Below are 23,359 nucleotides of genomic sequence, written 5' to 3' on the forward strand. Positions count from 1 at the left end.
CTGGTGGTAGCCACCTCATGTAATTGGTCGATGACCAGAACCTCTAGTATCTCTTCCGGACTCTGGGACTCCGTTCGCAACCACTTTCGTGCGAGATGGATAAGGTCATACAATTGGGACTGCGGGGTTTTGTTTTCCTGGTACCTCCACTCATGATACCGCTGGGCCCACACTGCGGCCGTTACCCCAGATCTGGCCAGGATCTCTGCTTTCAGCTGGGGGTAGTCTGCTGCAGCCTCTTCAGGCACATTATAGTGGGCTTCTGGGCCTCCTCACAGAGGAATGGGGCAAGGATGCCAGACCACTGATCTCGAAGCCAGGCCTCCTGTAGGGCTGTCCTCTCAAAGGCCAGAAAGTATGCCTCTACATCATACTCCCGCATCATTTTCTGCAGCCAATGGCTGGCCCGTATAAGCCGCGTCCCATCATGGCCACGGTTCAGCTCTGTAAGGGTCTTTACCTGGTTTACCAGTTCCCGCAACATAGCTCGGTCTTGAGAAGCCTGGTCCATCAGCAGGCGATTAGTCTCTTGCTGCAGCCGCACTGCCTCCTGTTGTGCGGCTGCCCGGACACAGGTAGCCTCCTGCTGGGCCGCCATAGCTTGTATCAATGTCCGCACTAAGTCATCCATTGTGGTGAAAAAAATAAACCGTCTACCTTTTTTTTTTTAAATCATCCTCCTTCTTACGCCGCACTGTACACACCAAATCCCATTCCTGCCACCAGTTGTGACTAAGTTCCTCCTCTTCCTTGGTGGGTTCTGCGCTTATTTGGAAGATTTGCTCACCTCAGTGATCCTCCCCACAATCTGGGTCAACTTCTCCTGTGTCTGATCAGGAGTTGGGAGGTTTGGGGGGAACCCAGGCCCGCCCTCTACTCCGGGTTCCAGCCCAGGGCCTTGTGGATTGCAGCTACCTATAGTGCCTCCTGTAACAGCTGCATGACAGCTACAACTCTTAGATGTGCCATAACAGTAGTGAGGTATTTAACCAGAAGGGTAATATTTTGACTTTTAGAGTCCGATTGAGATAGCATTTAACTCAGTGGTTCTTTTTAAATTTTATTTTTTCTGAATTACCTATGCAAATTCCCTAAAGAGATAAGGAAATAATTATCTGTCAAATTGTAAATTGGCTTAAATCACTTGTTCAACAATGAACATAGTTATTTGTTCCATTTCTTTTTTCATTTCTTAGTTGTCTTAGATTTACACAAGGGATTTTGTTCTGTATTTGAACAGCAACTAGCACAATGGTGTACTGGTCCATGACTAGGGAAATGGGCTCTCTGGTAATACATAATAATAATAGTACATATAATATAAAATACATTGATGGAGATTATCTAAGAACCTAGTTACAAGACTTCAGTTTACAGGGGTGTCAATCTGGCACTTTTTAAGACCTACCGATTCACTTATAGACTTTGACATTAAAAAGGCAAACATTTGCCAACAGTCACTCCACAAGAGTATCTGAGATACCACAAGCCAAATCTTATTTCTGAATATTAGGAAATACTGTGATATCTCCAATGCCAAAATGTGATAACTACTGTCAATTGTTAACTTTTTAATACCAACTATTGTATTTTTATTTTTTCTGGTAAACAAAGAACATCCTAGATTATATAACTATTCAAATAAAACCCAGTATAAAGACAAAGGAAGATTTTTCCCGTAATTCCAGTTTATTGAAAAACTTCAGAATTTCTCATATTGAAACTATGTTTTGATTAACTTTATTAACTTTAGTACTGGCTACAAAGGAAAAGACACTAAGTTAGTTTGTGTAATACCTAACTGGGTCTCAAAACTATAAGAAAATATAGTTGTGCTAAATATTTTGGCAACTGAAATGCAAAAACCATTTTTTAATTGTTTGATATAATCTGATCTAAATTTTACAATTCTCTCCGCATTCACTCACTTCAAAACTTGAGGTTAAAAATGAAAATTGGTCTCTCCCATCTCAGCTTCCTTGTTAATGCCACTTGTCTCTCATCAACAATAAAAAATATTACCATACCCACCTTGTCTCTCTAGTATCCTGGGACTGATATAACAATACTGCATACTTGGGAAGCGCACACATGCAAAATTAGCCATATGTATTCATCGCATTATGCAACACAACAGATCAGAGCCAGAAGAAGAATTAAGTGAAGTGGTTAGCTGTTCCCTAAATTTGCCTAACAGCATGCTTAAATACGGCAATTTTTATAGTGTAAACATTACTTTTGTGTAAGGCTCAATAAGACAAATACCTCTTCAATATAAGTTTTGAAAATATGGGTATACCATTTTCACATAAAAGCAGATTAATTTGCAGGAAATATTATAGATCTCATAAGTTTCCTGAGTAGCACTGATTGTTAAACTATCACTGTTCTCCTATAGTTGCAAAAACAAATGTCCAAACTCAGAAGCCTACTACCAGTTAACTCTCCAAACTGTAAATGCCTGTAAATGCCTCTCCAAACATGTTATGCTCTGAGAGGCCTGAAAGACGTATTTTTTTGAGGAAGTGGAAGGTGGAAAAATAGTCTCTTTTAAAATTAAAAAAAAATTTAAGGACTGTACCAAAAAATTATTCTGTCCTCAACATGAGAAAATCATCTTACTGGGTACCTAAACTGTTGACTTTGATTAGTTTCAGTTAAATAATATCTGAAAGGTTAAAAGAGTGGGAGTTTATCTTTTAGCTGGTAAAGGTGTTTAACACTTCTGAGCAACTACAAAATGGGGAAAGGGATGTGATCTGTAGTAACAAGTAGTGATATTACACAGTTTGGATGAATGAGAAATGCCTGAGTGTAAAATTGGGAAATGGCCTACAATGGTCTGCTTGACAAGCATTTGCCAACCTTGAGTCAGAGAGAAACATGTAGAATTGTATAGCTTACATGTACCAAGATGAGAAATCTTCACTGACTCCTACTCCAGGTGAACCTCAAGAGCTGCTTTCCACAACGCTTCAGTCTGTGGTGTGGTATGGTATGGTATGTCTACTCTGCAGCTGAGAGTGTGCTTCCCAGTGTGGGAAGAAAAACACACACTAGTTCTTTTTAAGCTAGCATACTAAAAATAGCAATGTAGCCATCTCTTGGTTACACTGCATACAAACCTAGTCCAAGCCATCTCTTGGTTACACTGCTATTTTTTAAGCATGCTAATGCAAGCAGAGCTAGCACATATGTCTACCTCAGCTGGAAAGCATGCTCCCATCTTCCATGTAGATATACCCTAAGTCGTGTCTGTTGGAAAATAATGGAGGAAAGGAAAACACACTCTCAGAAGTATAGGAAACCACTCAAAGGAGAGGACTTCTTATTTAAAAGGAACAGATGACCAACACATGAATGACGTCCTTTGGAAGAAGTAACTGGCATCGAAGACTCCTTGTTGTTTTCTTTCGGTCAAAGAGTTCCTTCACAAGAAGGGGAAAAGAATCAAGAAACTCAGAGACCCATAGCAAAGTCTTGTTTTAGTTTAACTGAGGTGAGAAAGGAAATTAAACCATCATAATGGGAAAATGGGATTTTGAAGGCACATATCCACAAAAACCCAAACCCAGAGTTTTCATGGGAGTAGAGAGACCATGACCATGAGACCCTTTATTGGAGACAGAGCCTGCAATGGTAGCCTTCCAGATGAAAATGATGTGAGAGTGCTGGGGGAAGTGTGTGTGGGGGGGGGGGGAGAGGTAGTAGAAAATCCTGCATAAGGGAATCCTCAGTCATTCATTCAATATATAGTAAATCCAACTATCAACCTGGAGGTTTTCCTAATGGTGAAAGAGTAAAAGAGCCAAAGTTCTTGAAGCCTATCTGAAGCAGATATAAAAAGAAGAATGTTGCATTTCTAATGGATGCAGCTAGACATGGGTAGTTCTCCTAAGGCAATCTTGGAATTATTATATTATATTGTTAGGGGTCCTCAAACTTTTTTTGCTGGGAACCTCTTTGAAAATATTTCAGACTGCGAAGACCCACCTCCATATCACGCCACCCTTAATTCTGCACTGCTGCTGGCGGCAGCTCTGCCTTCAGAGCTGGGCATCTGGCCAGCAGCCATCACTCTCATGACTCCCCTATAACAGTTCTGTGACCCTCTTTTGGGTCAGGACCACCAGTTTGAGAAACACTACGTTAGAAGAACCTCACTTGGCTGTCTCATTTTTAGGAGGCTAGACAAACAAGGTGATAAGCAAGAAGTCATCAGTAGTTAGATATAAGAATAACAATAAAGTTGTCTCAGTCATTCATTTTGCCTACTTAAATATTCATAACAGGCAGGCTTGCTATCTAAATGTAAGCTATGAAAGCAGTGTGGTGTGATGCTAAGGTATTAGATACATTAGCACACAAAGAGAAAACCAGATCCTTCAAGGAATCCATAGTTGCTATAAATCAAGATCTTGGGGGAGGGAGAGGAGAGGGGGGTGTCGGAGAACATGTTGAGTTGCCCTGATTCCCAGAAAGACTGATTTTCAGAACCTGCAGCTAAAGTTTTCTCCAGACAAGACAGAACTGCATGATTGAGTATAGGTAGAAGAGGCAGCTGAAAGCCCTGACCGGTGCATTACTCCAACCAAGGAACGTTGCTGGAGAAGGGCCCTAAGTTTTTTTTTTCACTTACCCAGCACTAGAAACTGTTGTGGGAGAGGGCCAAAGGTACAGCCTGCTTTAAGAAAGGGTCAGAACTTTTAAAGTGCCTACAGGTCTGTGAGGAAGGAGACAGAAAGCTAGAAGCAAGACCACCTGGAATTAAGATTGCTGCCCTGCCCCAAAAGAAGTACTTATGCTAGCAAGAATAATGCAGCTGGAGCCTTAGACTCCTTTCTCTTTTCCTTTCCCTTCTGCAAGCTCCCCATATTGGACAGAATAAAACAAGAAATTACGTGATGAATGGATTCCATGCCTCACAAAGCAACAGAGTGTTTAGAAAGCATCATTATACTTATCTTGATTGACAGTTCTTTACCTCCTTGCTTCATGGTGAGGAGACACATACTGCTCTCCATACAGAATTGTACAGTGGGATTCAGGAAGAAGACACTAACAACAAACAAACTATAGACTTTATTTTATAATCATTATTATTTAAGGAAAGAGGCATGTAGAAAAGTTCCCATGAACTTAATCCTAGTTGGACTCTAGAAGGACCAGAATGAGATTACCATGTGTGGAGGTACGGGAAGACATAGTGTTGCCTTTCTTTACATAACAGAAAAAAAGCAGTTATAACCACAAGCTAAAACTCTATCTGTAGAGCCAGGAGCAAACTCTACCAGATTATTACCTAGGGATGACAGGAAGGAAAAGGAGAACATAAATAAATGATCTTCAAAGTGAAGTGACCAAGTAAACACTTACGCTAGAAAGAAAACCACTAGTAATTAATAAGAAAAAATAATCCTAAAACTTAGAGGAAAAAATTAACACTTTAGGTTTAAAGTATTATCTTCATTTTATTTTATTTTTCCACATAACAGACTATTAATTTAGTCATGAAGCCCCTTAACATTTCATGCTTTTCAGTTTGCTAGTATAACTTTACATCTTTTAATAGAAAAACAAGCAATTGTTATTTCTACAAAGGCTTTTTTTGGTGTGTTTTTTGTCAGGAATATAACATTTGCATTAAGTGATCACTGCTACATTTAGAGAAACACCAGGGTACATTTTCAAAACCTTGTGCAGGGGATGAACACTAAGAGAATTCTTAAATAATGTGAAGTAAAATATAATTTTTTTTATTAAAAACAGTCAGATTGCAGGGCTTTTATACATATATTACAAGAACTAAGCAAAACTATAAAGATTTATTATTTTTGCATGACAAGTACAATGAAAGTTGTTAATGTTTAAAAAACACTCAGTAGCCCTTTTATTTACCTTGTGTAACCTATCAGAGTTAGATCTGTAACATTTGGTATACTAATGCCAATAGTTTGATAGCAATCAGTATGTTAGCTGTCAGAGAGGTTTTTTAAAAGAAACATACCAGGATCCAAAGAAAATGAGATAATGGAAGACGCTACAACAGGACTATCACTCTGCAGCAATAGATTTCCACATGTAATGTATAGCTCTAGGAACCTTCAGATCATCTTGCATTAACTTCCTCAGATGAGGCGGAAATTAAAGTGGATCCCAGAAATATCAGGCAGGTGGGATCTAGTCTACATCCCAGCAAAGAGAGAAGATGCTTTCACTAAAGCAGTCCAGTCCTAAATCTATAATGCCAACGAAAAATCTTTTTCTCATTGATAACACCAAGAATCACCACACTTCTACAATAAGCAGTTTGATAGTTATGCTAATGGGGAAAGCAGGGTATCAGCAACTTTTGGGTGGCCATACAGGAAATCAGCCAAAAGAAACAGAACACAATGGTTAAACTGGATTTTCATATGCCTTAAGTTCAGTGGTTCCTACTTTGCTGCTGACTGACCTAACATTTTTGCATCCTCCTCCTGCAGATAAGTACTTTTTCTATTTCGATGTATGTTGAGAAATTTTGGGTGTGATTCAGTTTCTAAGCACCAAACAAGTGTTTTGGAAAAAACAGTGACAAGGAATCTGAAAAAATAGATAGAATATGCCCTGCGGTCTTATTGTAGCATAGACTATAGAATCAAATCATTAAAGCTCCTCCTATCAGCATTGACTCTTGCTTCAAAGGATGCTTTTAAATACAATGTGGGGAATCAAGTAGTATTACAGAACCAGAGTTGAAGTATGGCACAAAGAAGATGCCTGTATGTAACACATAACAGCACATCTTCAATACAGATTATGAAGTATTACGTGGAAAGACTAGAGTAAAAAACAGAGAATCCCTCTAAAGGATGGAACATAGCCACTCTAGTTGACAATAGAAAATGGTTGAAGAAAAGGAATCCCTGCAGTCAATTTGGAGAAGGTAATACGCTGGATCATATTAACCAAGTCTCAGATCTTATGCTGAACCACAAGGCATTAGAACTTTACTTTGCATTGCTGTAAATGTTGCCTAAGTCACTCTTACATTGGTTAATGTGTGAAACCTGAGAGAGAGAGAAATCACAAAAAATAACATAAGACATCTACTAGCATTAGAACAAGATTCCAGTAAGTGCTGAGAAGTTGAAGAGGCATGTATTTAAAATGACAATTAGATCTAGCAACAGGACACAAAAGTAAAGCACAAAGTGCAAATAGCTTTCTTGTGCAAGAAACTCAGAGCTGCAAGGATATCTGAGCAGCAAGACAGTGAAATCTCAGGGTTTCTCCATAAGCACTATGAGACCAACTATCAGCTTGTGGTGATACTCAAAGAGAGAAGATGGGAGAAGGAATGAGGTACTAACAAGTGAAAGATTTTGAAATGTCAAGAGTTGTGAAACAACTGTGTCCCAAGCGGCGGTAAGCAGCAGTTCGACCAGTGGAAATAAGATATTGAGACTTCATAGGAATATTAATGTAGAAACTAGAAAAAGTTTCATATTCCTGTAGAGTTGCCAAATAAAAGAAAAACAAAAAACTCCACAAGGGAGGTCCACAGAAGGAGAGGTAACAACTCACAGTGAAAGACAGCTTGCAGTGAACACTGGGTGACTGTTCTGTCTCCAGGATACTAACATGCCTATTAGGAAGTGGCTAGGAAGTAAGGACCATTAAAAACTAATGAGAGTTAAGATCCCTTGGGGTGACAGACACCCCCAATAATAAGAAAAGAAATCAATTACATAGGTAGTGAAGAATAACTTCTGTACATCTATTCAGAGAATAAATAAGAACCTCAGTACAAATGACTCTCTGCTCCTTTTTTCTCTCTCTTCTTTTTTTTTTTTAACCTAAACGTAGCATTGTATATTTCCCAAAGCCTTGTACAAATTAGATGCTATAAGGCCAACACGTTCTAAGCAAATCTCTGTAATCACAGTTTTGGCATGATATTTGGCAAAGAAGAAATAAATGAAACAAAAAACAAAAAAAGAAAAATCATGATACAAACAAATCTGTACTTTTTTACCTATACATATACACATAATAAAAACGTTTGGAATATATTTGTATATTTGAAAGGCTCTTTTCCTAATCTTTACATGTAATAAAACACAATAGCCATGTTAGTGAATCAGAAATCTTATTTTGACAATCACTTGGTATTCCATATATAGAGTAAACACAAACTTGAGAGAGAATAAAATATACATAAAATGCCCATTTTGCATATACAAATCACTGTTTCTCTAACAAGTAAATAATGTTATTCATTTTCAAAACAATACAATTTAATTTTATTATACATGAAAAATTATACCACAGGATTCTTTTCTATTATCTAGGGGTGTTTATTTAAATAACTAAGGCAGATCTGTTCAGTTTTAAAGTATTTTTCCACACCGTGCTTTTACATTTACACCCTTTGCAGGACTCATCTGTCTAAAGCTACACATTTTACACAAATAATGTAGCTTATATCTTTGTATACAATTTGTTATCACATACCCATGCCTCTGCGTGAATGGGCCTGATGTTGCTTAGTAACACCTCTTCATAGTTTCCATAATCACAGAATTTAACAACTGCAGTTGTTCCAGAAGAATGAAGAGCTTCAATTTCTGCCCGGTAAAACTTAAAGAGAAATTTCAAAAGGTCATAAAACACTGGATTAAATATTGCAAGAAAAATCAACAACATTTTAAAAGATTCTATTTTTAACAATGTATGAAATTTTTCAAAATATGTTTGTACCAAATATGCATATATTAGAAACTCATGTCAGTTTAAAACCAAATGCAAATTTACATGTCCATCATTACCTGGACATTTTTACATAATGGAAAAAAAATAGTGAATGAACAGTGCTAAGATTTAGCAATTCATTTTGAAGTTTTACTCAGAACACAGTCAGGTTATTACAAAAAATATGAGAGCATTTCTAGACCTAAGTGATTTAAGATTTAAAATGCAGAGACAGAAAAGTGGCATCAAGATGACAACTATTTTACCTTTCTAAAAGGATTTAGAGAAGGAGAGAAGGGATTCACTTTTCTAACTCTAACAAAGCAAGAAGTTTGGATAAATGCGCTTTTATTTCATTTATGAAAGGATCTTAAAGGGGATTTAGAGCAGCGGTGAGCCAAACTAACCTCAGCCTTCTCCCAAACAGAACTAAGATGAAATACGTTCAAATCAGTTCACTTAAATTAATCCTCCCTATCAAGCGTCTTATCTTCAGATAACCTCCAGACTGAAACAAATCTTTGGAGGATATCCTATAACTCTTTATAGAGTTGAACATGAAGAAATCATTGTTTTCTATAGTAATTACAATCACCACTGCACTTGACTACCTGGCTAAAGGATCTTTCCAAACAACTACTGGAGACAGCACAGGCAGACACCAGTCCAGAACTATCTGCTGCATCAATACATTTCTTGTAGCTAATTTTCACCAAGACACACTACATAAGTAGCAAGCAATGAATTAACATTCTTGCTTAGCACATTTTGCGAGTTCCTGACTATCCACAACCCAGCAATTCAAGCATCAAACAATGATTAAATTATTTTTCTCAAAAAATTCCATCCATAATCAGTGTACATGATGCATATGTACCAGTTCCGAATATGCACACATACTTGAAACATGCAACCCCCTATATTAACCTGTCTTCATGACTGAAAACATTTGTGTATGAACATCTGACCATTTGTCTGAGTCATATAAGCCAAGGAGGCGGATTAAAAATAAAAAACCTTAGGGGCTCCTTTGTTTAAAAGGAAAAAATTCACATTGTAAAGGTTTCCAAAACTGTCCTGGCCACTTCCCACTCTGAACATTTATACAAAGGAATGATTGCTTAAAAGTATTAAAATAATACAAATCACACCTGATAAAAAAATTAGACACATGAAATCATTAGAAATATTAGCTGTTAAATGAACAATGAAAAAACTACATTAAAAAACACATACAAAAATGTAGTTTTTCTTTTCAGATTATCCAAAAACTTGTGAGAGGGGGAGATTAAAAAAACAAAAAAGATGGATGGCAATAGCTCTTGAGATTAACAATTGGGGAAAAAATAGTAAAATGGCTGTAACAATGAGAAAAGAAAAGAAAATTTCTTCTCATAATAATTAGTAGGCATTGGAAATGTTAAAAAGTTCAAATGAAACAAGGGAATATTTATACTTTTAAAATCAAGACAACAAAACTGTTGGTTTTTTAACATGGACACAAATAATTAACCCGTTCAAGAAATATTTCAGTCAATAAACAATCTCCTGATGATGTAAAAAAGTCAAACAGTAGGGAGAATCTTCATAAAGTTTTCCCCCCAAGATGATGGGCATCATGGGAGGTGCACCCTTTCCCCTGATCAATGTGATCGTCACCTATATCAAGAAGGGCTGCAGGCTGCTGCTCCTAGTACCAAAAATGTCATCTGATGACCATAAAGATCAGTCTGGACAGCAAGGAATTCAGTTTCCCTTCCCTGAGACTTAGTATGCCATTTACCTTGAGTGTACAGCCCTAGGTAACAAGATAGTAGCTCAAGAAAGAAATTACACACACACACACACACACACACACACACACACACACACACACACACACACACACACACACACACACACACACACACACACACACACAATCTCTCTCTGTGGCAGCACATTAAAGCCACCATCCCTTTTGTTTTTAAAGATACAATTTACAGTATTTCCTACTTGACTGGGGCATACCTTGTTGTCTTCCCAATAAAGAGCAAAACATTCATCCCTTGGCCTCCAGCTTTTACCATACTCCACAGGAACAGATGGTTCCAATATTTTTTCTGGTTTGATGGGCCCAGATCTCCTTTTGGGACCAGCGTTATAATACAACATTTTGTCTTCAAATGGTGGAGCAACACTGAGTCCTGGTGATTTAATAGGTCCTACTCGTCTTCCTTTCTGTGGATATTCAGTATCTCCATTTGATAAAGCATTAAAATTATCAGTTCTAATAGGATTCTGGTAGTCACTATTCATACCAAAATGTTGCTCATTTTTTAAACTGAAAGTTTCATTACTTATTGTTCGTGTTTTCCTGTCATAAAAATTGTCAGGATTATGTATTTGGTTTTCCTTTTTTCCTCGTTTCTGATTATCATCATCTATGGTATCTTGAACACTGGAATTCTCTCTCAATTCCATGAATGCAGCCCCTTTTCCATGTCTGTTTTGCATAGCATTATCCCTCTTTTTAAAAGAAATATCACTCTGGTAAGTGGCTGAGGGATAACCAATATTTTTTAGCCTATCGTTCCTTGGATAAGGTCTATCACACTTATTTTTATCCTCAGTCCATTGCTCTGGTCCTAAAGAGCTGTGTTTTTCAGGACCCCTGTTTCTTGATAAGCCACTACCTTCCAAAATCTGTCTTGAATTCTGAATGTCCCTTTGAAAACGAGGAGGTTTCTCATTTCTTGGCTGTCTAGTATCATTTCGAGGAAGATGTCTTGGATGGTTGTAATCTTTTATGCCATTCTGCTCTATATTGAGCACTCTGTGTTGTACTTGATGCTGTGGATGAGACTGTGATTTTGGTTCTACAAAGAAAAAGAACACAGTGTTTCAATTACTGGTACAATTAATTTGTGGCACAAACAATTTACTTCACATACAAAGAATGAGTTTTAAGAAATAACATGTCAGACACCAAAAGATACAGCAGTTCTATGATTAGTTTACAAAAACAAGTGGCGTTCACCCATGTGGTGTGGCAATGGAATAGTACACCATGTTTAACAGGGACAGAACAAGGTTTGAACTTGAGATTATCATTCCCAAAGCCAGTGGGAAATATGTACCATACTCTGTGGTACTTCCATCAAAATACCTGTTCACATGAAAGTGTGAGTAAGAGATCTGCAGGAAGCTACTTATTTTTCCCCAAAGGCAACTTGCTTGAACAACTGCCACTGTAAGGAGGGGGGGAAATAAAGATTCTAGCATGGAGAAAAGGAAGGGGACAACTCAAAGAAAAAAAAAGATTTCTAATTTAAATTAAGGCTTCCAAATTCAGAGCAAGATGTAGATGATCTCAGACATACTCTAGATAAAACAAGGTGAGTTTGAGAACATAAGAATGGCCATGCTGGGTCAGATCAAAGCTCCATCTAGCCCAATATCCTGTCTTCCAACAGTGGCCAATGCCAAGTGCCCCAGAGGGAATGAACAGAACAGGTAATCATCAAGTGATCCATTCCCTGTCACTCATTCCCAGCTTCCGGCAAACAGAGGCTAGGGACACCATCTTCTCTTAAGGGGTAGCCATGTTAAGTCTGGATCTGTAAAAGCAGCAAAGAATCCTGTGGCACCTTATAGACTAACAGACGTTTTGGAGCATGAGCTTTCGTGGGTGAATACCCACTTCGTCAGATGCATCTTCTCTTAACCACTTCTCTTTGGCAGCAAATGGGCCTACAGGTAGATTATATGAAAATAGATAGTAGCTAAACCTTTAAATGAGACATACCAGAGAGACCTTCTTATGAAAAAGTCAGTGAGCTAATTAGAAAGTTAACAAGCCTCAGAGAATACGAGGTAATACTAAAGCTTTTATCTGCGTATGCCCTCTTTTCAATATTTAATCTTGTCTGCTCCCTGCCCCCAATTCACAAACATGGCAGGAAGATTCCAACAAGACAGCAATACCGTTCCTGGGTCACTTTTGCTGGAAAACATTTGAAAATAAGATGCATTTCGTGCTTTCAGTATGTTTTTAATAGTGATCTTTCATGTTGGCTTTACATTTGCAAAAATATTCTTAAATGTTATTCCAATATTACATAGAACAGAATAAATTGGGAAATAGCAATGAAATTACGTGAGAAAAATATTTATAAACAAACACGTACAAATAAGGAAAGAGCCATACAAATAATAAAAAAATAAAAGTAAAATGACATTACCAGAGAAGTGCCAAAATAGACCTTTAGTCAGCAAGAAAAGTAAGCATGTCAATGACCCCACTAACTTCAGAGGGACTACCCATGTGTTTAAAGTTATCACATGCTTATTACCTTGCTGAATCAAGTCTATACCAAGTACTAGCAGGTAATAGTTGAGAATTATAATTGTAAGTCAAATTACACAGAACACTACAAATACACATTGTGTAAGTAAATGTATTATCCTTCAGGGTAACCTGTTTTTTTTCTGGCCAATTATTTAGTGATATTAATCACAATTCATTGCACATGTCCCTGCAGAAAATGATCAAAAGGAGCAAACTGAGCATAAAAATTTGGAACCACTGCTTATGTTATTTTATAGTCAGATGTACATCACTTAGTCCAATAAAACTATTTACGAAAAACAGGACTTTAACTGGGAATTGGGTTCTTGAAAACCTCTAATGTCAATGTTTTTACTTAGTCTTATGAAAAGGGTATAAGCATTTTATTAGCATAATTTTTTAGCAAGTTTTAAGACCATTCTTCCTTCTCAAGTAGTCTTTTCAAGTTTAATAGAGCTATTCACACTGTTTATTTTGAGATACAGCAGTACAGAATAATTGTAAAATGAAAAGCCAAATTCTGTCCTCAATATACTCATTTGCAACCCTCCCAAAGTTAACGGGAGTTGCAGCTGTGTACCTCAAATCAGAATTCGGTCACAAGTTAACACATTGTACCATGATAGGTTTCAGAGTAGTCAGTGGAACCTGGTGCCTATGCTGAGCTCTGAGACCCTCCCACCTTGCAAGGTTCTAGAGCTGAGGCTGCAGCCCAAGCCAGCATGTCTACAGTAGAGTTTAACCTGCAGTCTGAGCCCTGTGAGCCTGAGTCAGCTGAAACACGCAAGCCCTGAGTGTCTAACTGCAGTGTAGACATACTCAAAGGGTCCAGAATACCTGTAATTCCTTTGGGGGTTATCAAGGGCTTAATGTGGGGTACATTGATTTAAATCAAGGCTATTTAAATCAGTGATTTAAATCACCAAGTGGAAAGCCTAAATTTAAATAATTAATTGTAATTAACTTTTCCATTTCTACTTTAGTTATTCTCTAAAGAAAGCTGCATTCTCACTGGCTGATGTAATCATTAAACATGTTGATTTGTAACTAAACAGAGCATTTGGACTAGATTTGGTGCAACTTTTTGCTACCTAGGAGGGTACACTAGAATGATGTACTTTTATTTAAGCAATTACATAGCTTAATATTTCAGGTTCTTATTAACTGTATATTTTTAGTATGAACTTCTGTTGGTGAAAGAGACAAACTTTTGAACTACACAGAGTTCTTGTTCAGCTCTGTGTAGCTCGAAAGCTTGTCTCTTTTGCCAAGAGAAATTGGTCCAATAAAATATATCATCTCACCCACCTGGTCTCTCTTATATCCTGGGACTACAACAACACTGCGAACATTTTTAGTATGTTAGAAAATGCTGAATGATATATTCCTTATTTACTAGATAATTAAGGTTTTGCACATGATTTGTATTAAGCATCATTAGAATGGTAACTGGAATTTAATTAAACACACAAAGCAGCGTATAAGATTTATTTGTATGAAACAAAACCATCTCAAAAGGTTTTGGATACAAAAACTTCTTTTATCAAAACATGTTTCACAATTACAACTAAATGATTTATTAAATGAGGGATTAACTATAGTCAGTGAATTAAGCTGATTATTTCAGGTCAGCCTGGGAAAATTTTCAAATATGCCTAACTGAAAGTGACTGGAGCTTAAGTTCCTAGTCACACGTAAATCTCTTGAAAATGAGACAGCCTCCTAAATTATTTAGGGTGACCTACTGTGCCATATTTATAAAACTTGACCTGAAAAGTCAGATGTTTCCCCCCGATTCTCTATTTATATATAAAAGCAGCCTTTAAATCAAAGTTTTTGCCACAGGGTTATGGAGTCAGTTTATTTACATATTTTAAGAGAATATAATTAGTTTAGGCCTTAACTTATTGTGACATTGTCTAATTAAAATATAACCATTCAAACCATTGTTGCTATTATATAATTGCAATGAATCTTATACAAAGTGTAACACATGGCCAGAAAGGGTTAAGCATCCTGCAGACTAAATGACCCAAAGCCAACCATTACAGACATGTTAGAAAGTATGTGAATAGTTATTAGGGCCATTCTCTGCTAGACAGGCTAGAACTTCCTGTATATTAAATTGAGATTTCATTTTAAAAAGTTTTATTTAAAAAAAAAAACAACTCTCACATAATTTAAACAATAAAATAAAAAAAAATCAATTAAAATGAAAAAAAATCCTTTTTTGTTTGTAAAAACAATCATTGATTTTTCTCCATCCTGGTATAATGACAGTCATTTTTCATATTCCACAAATGAAAACATTATATTTACAATTTATTTTGATGTGAAAAGTAATACTACTTAGTGTATAAACTGTCACTCAAAGTAAATGATAGATTAAACTACATCTTGATATAAGAAGTTTTTCAAGAGCATTTGGAGTGCATATTGGTAACACATAATTTCCCTGATCTGAGGACACTTCCTAGTTAAACTAATGACAGTCAGCTACTAAACAGACTGGTTTGCCTTGAGGCATATCAGAGGCATATATTTATGTCTGCATAAAAACGTGGAGGATATTTTTATATTCAACTCCTGTATCTGTTTCAGGGATGGGCAGAAATTCTATAATGGTGAATTTTCAAAATAATTTTTAAAGTAGTCATTCTGAAAAAGAAGACTGTTAATTTATTGTATAGTCTGTTCATTTCTTACATAACAGTACCTGATGTAATTACTATAAATTTAATGTTTTAAATTTATAAAATAGGTGTTTTTTTGAGTTTACTTGCTGTGGGTTTAAATTTTTAAATATCTGGAAACACTGTTGTTTTGTCATTTTCTGAAAAGTTTCTGCCAATTATGAAATTATTTTGGTGGGGCTTGCAATTTAAGGCCACAAGCAAGCAAGGCACTTAACTATATACTAACAAATATAGAAGGTTTATTACCCAAGTAAGAAATGTACAATAAAGAATCAGTAGCATGCCACATGCTAGATTTGAATAATGCAATTCCACTACAAAGCCATCACATAACTTCATATAATTAACAATCCCTGAGCACAAAGTAACCAGCAGCAAAACAGCTGGGATGTTGCAGGGCATGGGAATGGTGTAAGTATCTCATACATAGATCTACCCTGTAACTTCCTACACTACATTTGGATCTTGGTAGCTCCTTGCTTTCATTTAAAGGGATTCATATTTTTAGGAGAGCCAAAAAATTTGAGAGCAAGTAAAAAAACCCAGACATGTCCATTTAATGTCCAAGATGCATGATGCAGCATCACGTATAACAGATATATGTGAGCATAAACACACAAATGTAATCACAAAAATTATTTCAGGATAATATTATAAAATTCCAAAAATATTAAGCACATAGTTCTGGATGTCATGTAATAAAAAATTACACTTTGGGCCTATATTTAAAAGGAGTATAATCTGTGTCTTTTTCCAGCCATCTGAATAAGTCCCACATCTAAATATACTGTGTAATTGTCATAAACAGATAGTTAAGGGTTAATGTCTCTTTTACCTGTAAAGGGTTAAGAAGCTCAGTAAAACTGGCTGACACCTGACCAAAGGACCAATAAGGGGACAAGATACTTTCAAATCTTGGTGGGGGGAAGTCTTTTGTTTGTGCTCTTTGTTTTGGGGGTTCGTTCACTCTTGGGATTAAGAGGGACCAGACGTCAATTCAGGCTCTCCAAAACTTTCTAAATCAGTCTCTCATGTTTCAAACTTGTAAGTAACAGCCACGCAAGGCACGTTAGTCTTATTTTTGTTTTCTCAACTTGTAAATGTTCCTTTTTGCTGAGAGGATTTTACCTCTGTTTGCTGTAACTTTGAACCTAAGGCTAGAGGGCTATATAAATCTGATTACCCTGTAAAGTATTTTCCATCCTAATTTTACACAGATTATTTTTACTTTTCTTTCTTTAATTAAAAGCTTTCTTTTAAAGAACCTGATTGATTTTTCCTTGTTTTAAGATCCAAGTGGATTGGATCTGGACTCACTAGGAATTGGTGGGGGGGGGAAGAGGAGGGATGGTTAATTTCTCCTTGTTTTAAGATCCAAGCGGATTGGATCTGGACTAACCCAGGGATTGGTGGGGAGAAAGGAGGGGGGATGGTTAATTTCTCCTTATTTTAAGATCCAAGGGATTTGGATCTGTGCTCACCAGGGAATTGGTGAAGTTCCTCAAGGCAACCCAGGGAGGGGAAAGTTTTGGGGGGACAGAGAGTGCTCCAGACACTGAAATTCTGAATGGTGGCTGTGTACCAGATCTAAGCTAGTAATTAAGCTTAGAAGTGTCCATGCAGGTCCCCACATCTGTACCCTAAAGTTCAGAGTGGGGAAGGAACCTTGACAGTAATGAATTCCAAATTGTTTAAAGTTTAGAGAATGTTCATGGCTTTAAAAATGCAAGGGCTCAATCTTGAACCACCTTTAATACCCATGGAGAGGAGTAATGGGGCTTTAGGCACCCCATTACTTCCTTCAGATGTGAACCCATACCACTAGTCTGTGCAAGGTGGGGAGAGCAGCTGCTGTGGGGCCCACCATGCTCTCTACCACACAACTGAGCAGGGAATGGGAAGGCAGGGAGAACGAGAAGGCAGTCTTGACTCTGCCCCTCCCACCAACATGGATGAGTTGGTGTGCAGGTATAAACAATGCACTATAATTATGGGGCTGATAATGCTTACTTCCCGCAGGGGAATAGGAGAGAGCACGAATTGTGACACTGTGGACATGCATTTGATCCCAGGGAACACTATTATATATAATTCCACAAACTAGCTTCAAGTGTTTTTTTCCATGTTACTGATTTCAATTTAAAGGAATAGTTACAGAACATTACTATTTCAGATAATGCTTCCATTCATTTTTTTTTAAATCAAGATCGATTTTAAGGTCAAGAGAAGGAATTTTTAATGATTCAAAAATCAAATTACCTGTAAAGACAGACAATTGCATGTCTACAAGATAACGTTCATTTAAGAGACAGACACTTCATTTCTGAGGTGTGCAATTACCCTCCATCCCACAGAGGAGCAAAAAGATTCAAAATAGCATAACAGTGATGCAGAAAATAGAAGCTTTTAGTGGAATGGTTTGGGCAGCATGTTTAGAACTTGACTAAAGCTAAAGATGTCCAAAATTAAGTATTGGAGGAACTCATGTAACAATCTTTTTTCACACATCACAAACTTTAGCAGCAAGCTAACAAAGTTGGGAAAACACTGGCCTAACACAGGGTTTGGTAACCTCTGGCTCGCAGCTTGCCAGGATAAGCATATCCCTTGGCTCCCACCACTTCCTGCAGCCCCCATTGGCCTGGAGCGGCGAACTGCGGCCAGTGGGAGCCACGATCGGCCGAATCTGTGGACGCGGCAGGTAAACAACTGGCCCGGCCCGCCAGGGTGCTTACCCTGGCAAGCCATGTGCCAGAGGTTGCCGACCCCTGGCCTAACATATTGGAGAACAATGTGTTTCTTACATAAGCGTTATTGAGTAGCAGAAGAGGGGGTGGTGCAAACAGATAAAAAAATTATTGTTTTTATCATGGTATCAAAGAAATTAGCATAATTTGAAAAGATTATCTGGATTCCCATTCCACTTTGCCTATGGAATAATTAGATCCTTTAACAGTACATGAAGATTCCCATGCTACTAAAAGTTAACAATCTGGATCTGTTAGAACAGGAGTCGACAACCTCTGGCACCTGGCTCGCCAGAGTAAGCACCCTGGCGGGCTGGGCCTGTTTGTTTACCTGCTGCTTCGACAGGTTCAGCCGATCGCGGCCCTCACGCGGTTCGCCGTCCCAGGCCAATGGGGATGGTGGGAAGCTGCGGCCAGCACATCCCTCATCCTGCACTGTTTCTCGCCACCCCATTGGCCTGGGACAGCGAACCATGGCCAGTTGGCCAAACCTGCCGATGCAGCAGGTAAACAAACTGGCCCGGCCCGCCAGGGTGCTTACCCTGGCGAACTGCGTGCCAGAGGTTGCCGACCCCTGTGTTAGAATAAGGGTTCAGTTCAATACAGAAAATACAAACTGGCTCTTCTTTTCTATGTATATTTACTATGACACACAAGGGGCCCTTATAAAAATGCCTTCTACCGTTACATTGAAAGAATAAAAATCTACATCAATAAGTCTTACTATCGCATTTAATTACAGGGGACAAACATATATTAGCCAAGTAATATCTATTGGACTAGACCTACTTCATAGCCCGGACCTAGCAGGAAGGTATTAATGAATTTATTGTGCAATGTTTGACATCATCAGTTATATACAGAAAAATATAGATTATAAGTGAAGTCTACCTGCCATGTCATTCAGTGTCGAACAATTCTGAGATAGTGTTAAATTTGCATAAAGGTTATAGTGTCTCAATAAACTTGGGCTATGTAAATTGGTCATTAAATATGTGCAAGTATTCTATGCATCCCTGAACAGAAAAAGTTAGCATTAATGGATGCTGGTCAAAGGTTTTCTTCTTAGGCAGAAGTGGCAGACAGGGATGTCCCTTGTTTCCACTGTTTTTTGCCCTCTCCAGTGAACCACTAACTAAAGCTCTCAGAAAAGCAATAGATTTCCATAGGATAGCAAAAACACAAAATTAAATTTGGCACTTTATAGAGATGACACGCTGTTTGTCACAAAAACAGACACATCAGCCCAGTTATTATAACTGAAAGTTTGGGAAAATGGTTTGGAAAAATTTCCATTTTGAAATTAATTACGTGCCAGAAGGCTTTTATCTTCTGCCAAGTAGTTTTAAGGAAGTCAACTGGCATTTACCTTTTAAACTGTCAGTCAATTATTTTACTCCTTGGCCTCTATACATCTGTGACCTTAAGAAGATTAAAAAAGGAAGTAAGGTTTTTTCCATGTGAAGGAATCAGCAGGAACTTGCTGAGTAGGAAATACTAGCCAGTGCTGTTTAATAAAATCAATTTTATTAAGGAAATGGTGTTTTGCAATATATAAAGATGTTATTTCTAATTTTCTGAATATAAATTAAGCAATTGGAAATGTATTTGTGTATTTCATTTGGCACAAAAAATAAAGGGAAGTTGCTATTCTCTAATTGCAGACTAAGATTTACAAAAGATTAATTGACCTCTTAGAGCCTTGAAGTAACACGCAATGGAGGCAAAGCGGGGTTTGGACTGACAGCTTGCGACCTCCCATGTAATAGCCTCATGACCCCTTGAGGGGTTCCGACCTCCAGTTTGAGAACCCCTGGGCTAGTCGAAGTAGCAGACATTTCAGCACTGTCACTGGCGGCAAGAAGGAATTGAGGGTGAGGGGCGTCAGTGGCACCCCTTATACTGCAACATGTATATGCATCAGTCCAGAGGGCGCCAGAGCTGGTCCCCTACAGAAACCACTGAAGGAAAAATTTCCAGCACTGGTGCATGTGGTGAGCAAACACACACCTAATATGGAATGGACATGAGCAAGCACTCGAAGAACATAATTTATGAGTAATCATTATCAGAGGCAATGGAGCTCAAAAGTTTAGGAGCCAGGATGTCCCATATTCCAATCCCAGGCATGATTAGAATTTGGCAAATGTTTTTTAGCATGAACTCAGGTCTCCCACATTGAAGGGGACTGCCAGAAACCCTTGACTATAGGGTAATCTGATATGGGTCTTTCTCAATCTCTCCTATTGGAGGTATTCCACTTTGTATAATAGTTATTGGTCCAGAGAGTGCGCACGAGAATAACACTGATATTTAGGGCATTCACCTGGGATGTGAGAGACCCACGTTCATGTCCCTGCTCTAATGAGTACTTAATTTATACACAGTGGAATAGCTTCAAGAGGAGAGATTGCCAAAAAAAATTCAGCAACTGACCTGAAGTGAATTTTTTTCTCCAATTTTTCAGACCTGCCAGCAAACAAAAAAAAAAAAAAAAAAAAAAAAAATCAACGATTTACCTAGCTCTAATAATGACTTGTTGTTTGGCTTTAGAAAAAGTCCCCATCTTGGGGAGGGATAGCTCAGTGGTTTGAGCATTGGCCTGCTAAACCCAAGGTTGTGAGTTCAATCCTTGAGGGGGCTATTTAGGGACCTGGGGCTTGTTCCTGCTTTGAGCAGGGGGTTGGACTAAATGACCTCCTGCAGTCCTTTCCAACCCTGATAGTCTATGATTCTAATATGTGGATGATAACTGTACTTCCTATGGATGTTGAGAGGCTTAGTTAATATTTGAAAAACACTTGGAAAATATACAGTGCTACATAATTGCTAGGTACTAGCAGCAGCTTAACATGGTAGCATAATATTCTGCTTGATCCACCTCCTACCAGGCAAAAGTAATCAGTCAGTAAAAGATGATAAATCCAAAATAATTCTTGTGAAGCTCATGTAGTATAAAGCAGACACACACTGAACCGTCTAGTTACACCAAAACAGAAATTAAATCTACGAAGTACAATGTTTTAAAAACTTTGATACTCTCAACAAGCAAGAGCATGATGTTTTATGATGTAATTAGAAACTGATTATCACACACTAGACAAAAAGGGAAAAATGATTTTACTTCTGCCAGAAAATAAAAAAGACGGTTACTCACCTCTGTAACTGTTGTTCTTCGAAATGTGTTGCTCACATCCATTCCAGTTAGGTGTGCGCGCCGCGCGTGCACGCTCGTCGGAAACTTTTTACCCTAGCAACTCCAGTGGGCCGGCAGGTCGCCCCCCTAGAGTGGCGCCGCCATGGCGCCCGATATATACCCCTGCCGGCCCACCCGCTCCTCAGTTCCTTCTTGCCGGCTACTCCAACAGTGGGGAAGGAGGGCGGGTGTGGAATGGATGTGAGCAACACATCTCGAAGAACAACAGTTACAAAGGTGAGTAACCGTCTTTTCTTCTTCGAGTGATTGCTCACATCCATTCCAGTTAGGTGAATCCCAAGCCATACCTAGGCGGTGGGGTCGGAGTGAGAAGTCGCGGCATGGAGCACTGCAGATCCAAAGGCCGCGTCCTCTCTTGACTGCTGGACCAGGGCGTAGTGGGAAGCAAAGGTGTGAACCGATGACCAGGTCGCTGCCCGACAGATTTCCTGGATGGGCACACGGGCGAGGAAAGCCAGCGACGACGCCTGCGCCCTGGTAGAATGCGCAGTCACACGGCCCGTAGGAACGTGGGCCAGCTCATAGCAGGTCCTGATACAGGACGTTACCCATGAGGATAACCTCTGCGAGGAAATGGGAAGCCCCTTCATGCGGTCCGCTGCCACGAAAAGCTGGGGGATTTGCGGAACGGTTTGGTCCTCTCCACATAGAACGTGAGAGCCCTACGGACATCAAGCGAGTGGAGCTGTTGCTCCCTGCCTGAAGAGTGAGGTTTCGGGAAAAAAAACGGGAGGAATATCTCTTGGTTGACGTGGAAGGCTGAGACCACCTTGGGGAGAAAGGCAGGGTGTGGCCTCAGCTGCACCTTATCTTTATGGAAGACTGTATACGGGAGGTCTACCGTGAGAGCCCGGAGTTCCGACACCCGCCTAGCTGAGGTAATAGCTACTAGAAAGGCAGTCTTCCAAGAAAGATAGAGTAGGGAGCAAGTAGCTAACAGCTCGAAGGGGGGCCCCATGAGCCGAGACAACACCAGGTTAAGATCCCAGGTCGGGGCAGGGAGTCGGACGTTAGGGTATAGACGTTCCAGCCCCTTCAGGAATCTAGTCACCGTCGGGTGAGAAAAACGGAGCGGCCATCCCCACCCGGGTGAAAGGTGGAGATAGCCGCCAGGTGGACCCGCAGGGACGATATCGCCAGGCCCTGTTGTTTGAGGGACCAAATATAGTCCAAAATATTGGCCACCGAAACTTCCATCGGGCGGAGACCTTTCTCCACGCATCAACAGGAGAAACGCTTCCACTTGGCCGAGTATGTCGCTCCAGTGGAAGGCTTCCTGCTGCCCAAGAGTACCTCCCGTACCGGGGTGGAGCAGCGCAACTCAGAACTGGTCAGCCACGCAGGAGCCATGCTGCTAGGTGCAGCGACTGGAGGTCCGGGTGACAGAGAGTTCCGTGTTCCTGGGTGATCAGGTCCGGGTGAAGGGGCAGGGGAACTGGGTCGGCTATGGCCAGGTCCAGCAACATGGGGTACCAATGCTGTCTGGGCCACGCCGGGGCTACCATGATCACGCGGGCCCTGTCCCTGCGCACCTTCAGAAGGACCCTGTGGACCAGCGGGAACGGGGGGAACGCGTAGAACAAGTGGGACGTCCACGGAATAAGGAAGGCGTCCGCTATAGACCCGGGTTCCC

The 23,359-nt window shown here is 39.2% G+C and overlaps 1 protein-coding gene across 2 annotated transcripts in view; it reads right to left on the bottom strand.

The window, feature by feature from the left end:
* Window positions 1–23,359, bottom strand: part of TDRD3 (tudor domain containing 3) — a 287,845-nt gene that overhangs the window by 48,963 nt on the left and 215,523 nt on the right. For both annotated transcript variants that reach the window (XM_050948387.1, XM_050948388.1), the window contains 2 exons: window positions 10,747–11,594; window positions 8,500–8,625 (listed from right to left, as the gene is read on the bottom strand). In XM_050948387.1, coding sequence (XP_050804344.1) covers window positions 8,500–8,625; window positions 10,747–11,594 — 974 coding nt within the window. The remainder of the gene's footprint in view (window positions 1–8,499; window positions 8,626–10,746; window positions 11,595–23,359) is intronic.

Source organism: Gopherus flavomarginatus, chromosome 1 (assembly GCF_025201925.1).
Source record: "Gopherus flavomarginatus isolate rGopFla2 chromosome 1, rGopFla2.mat.asm, whole genome shotgun sequence".
Taxonomy (NCBI): Eukaryota; Metazoa; Chordata; order Testudines; family Testudinidae; genus Gopherus; species Gopherus flavomarginatus.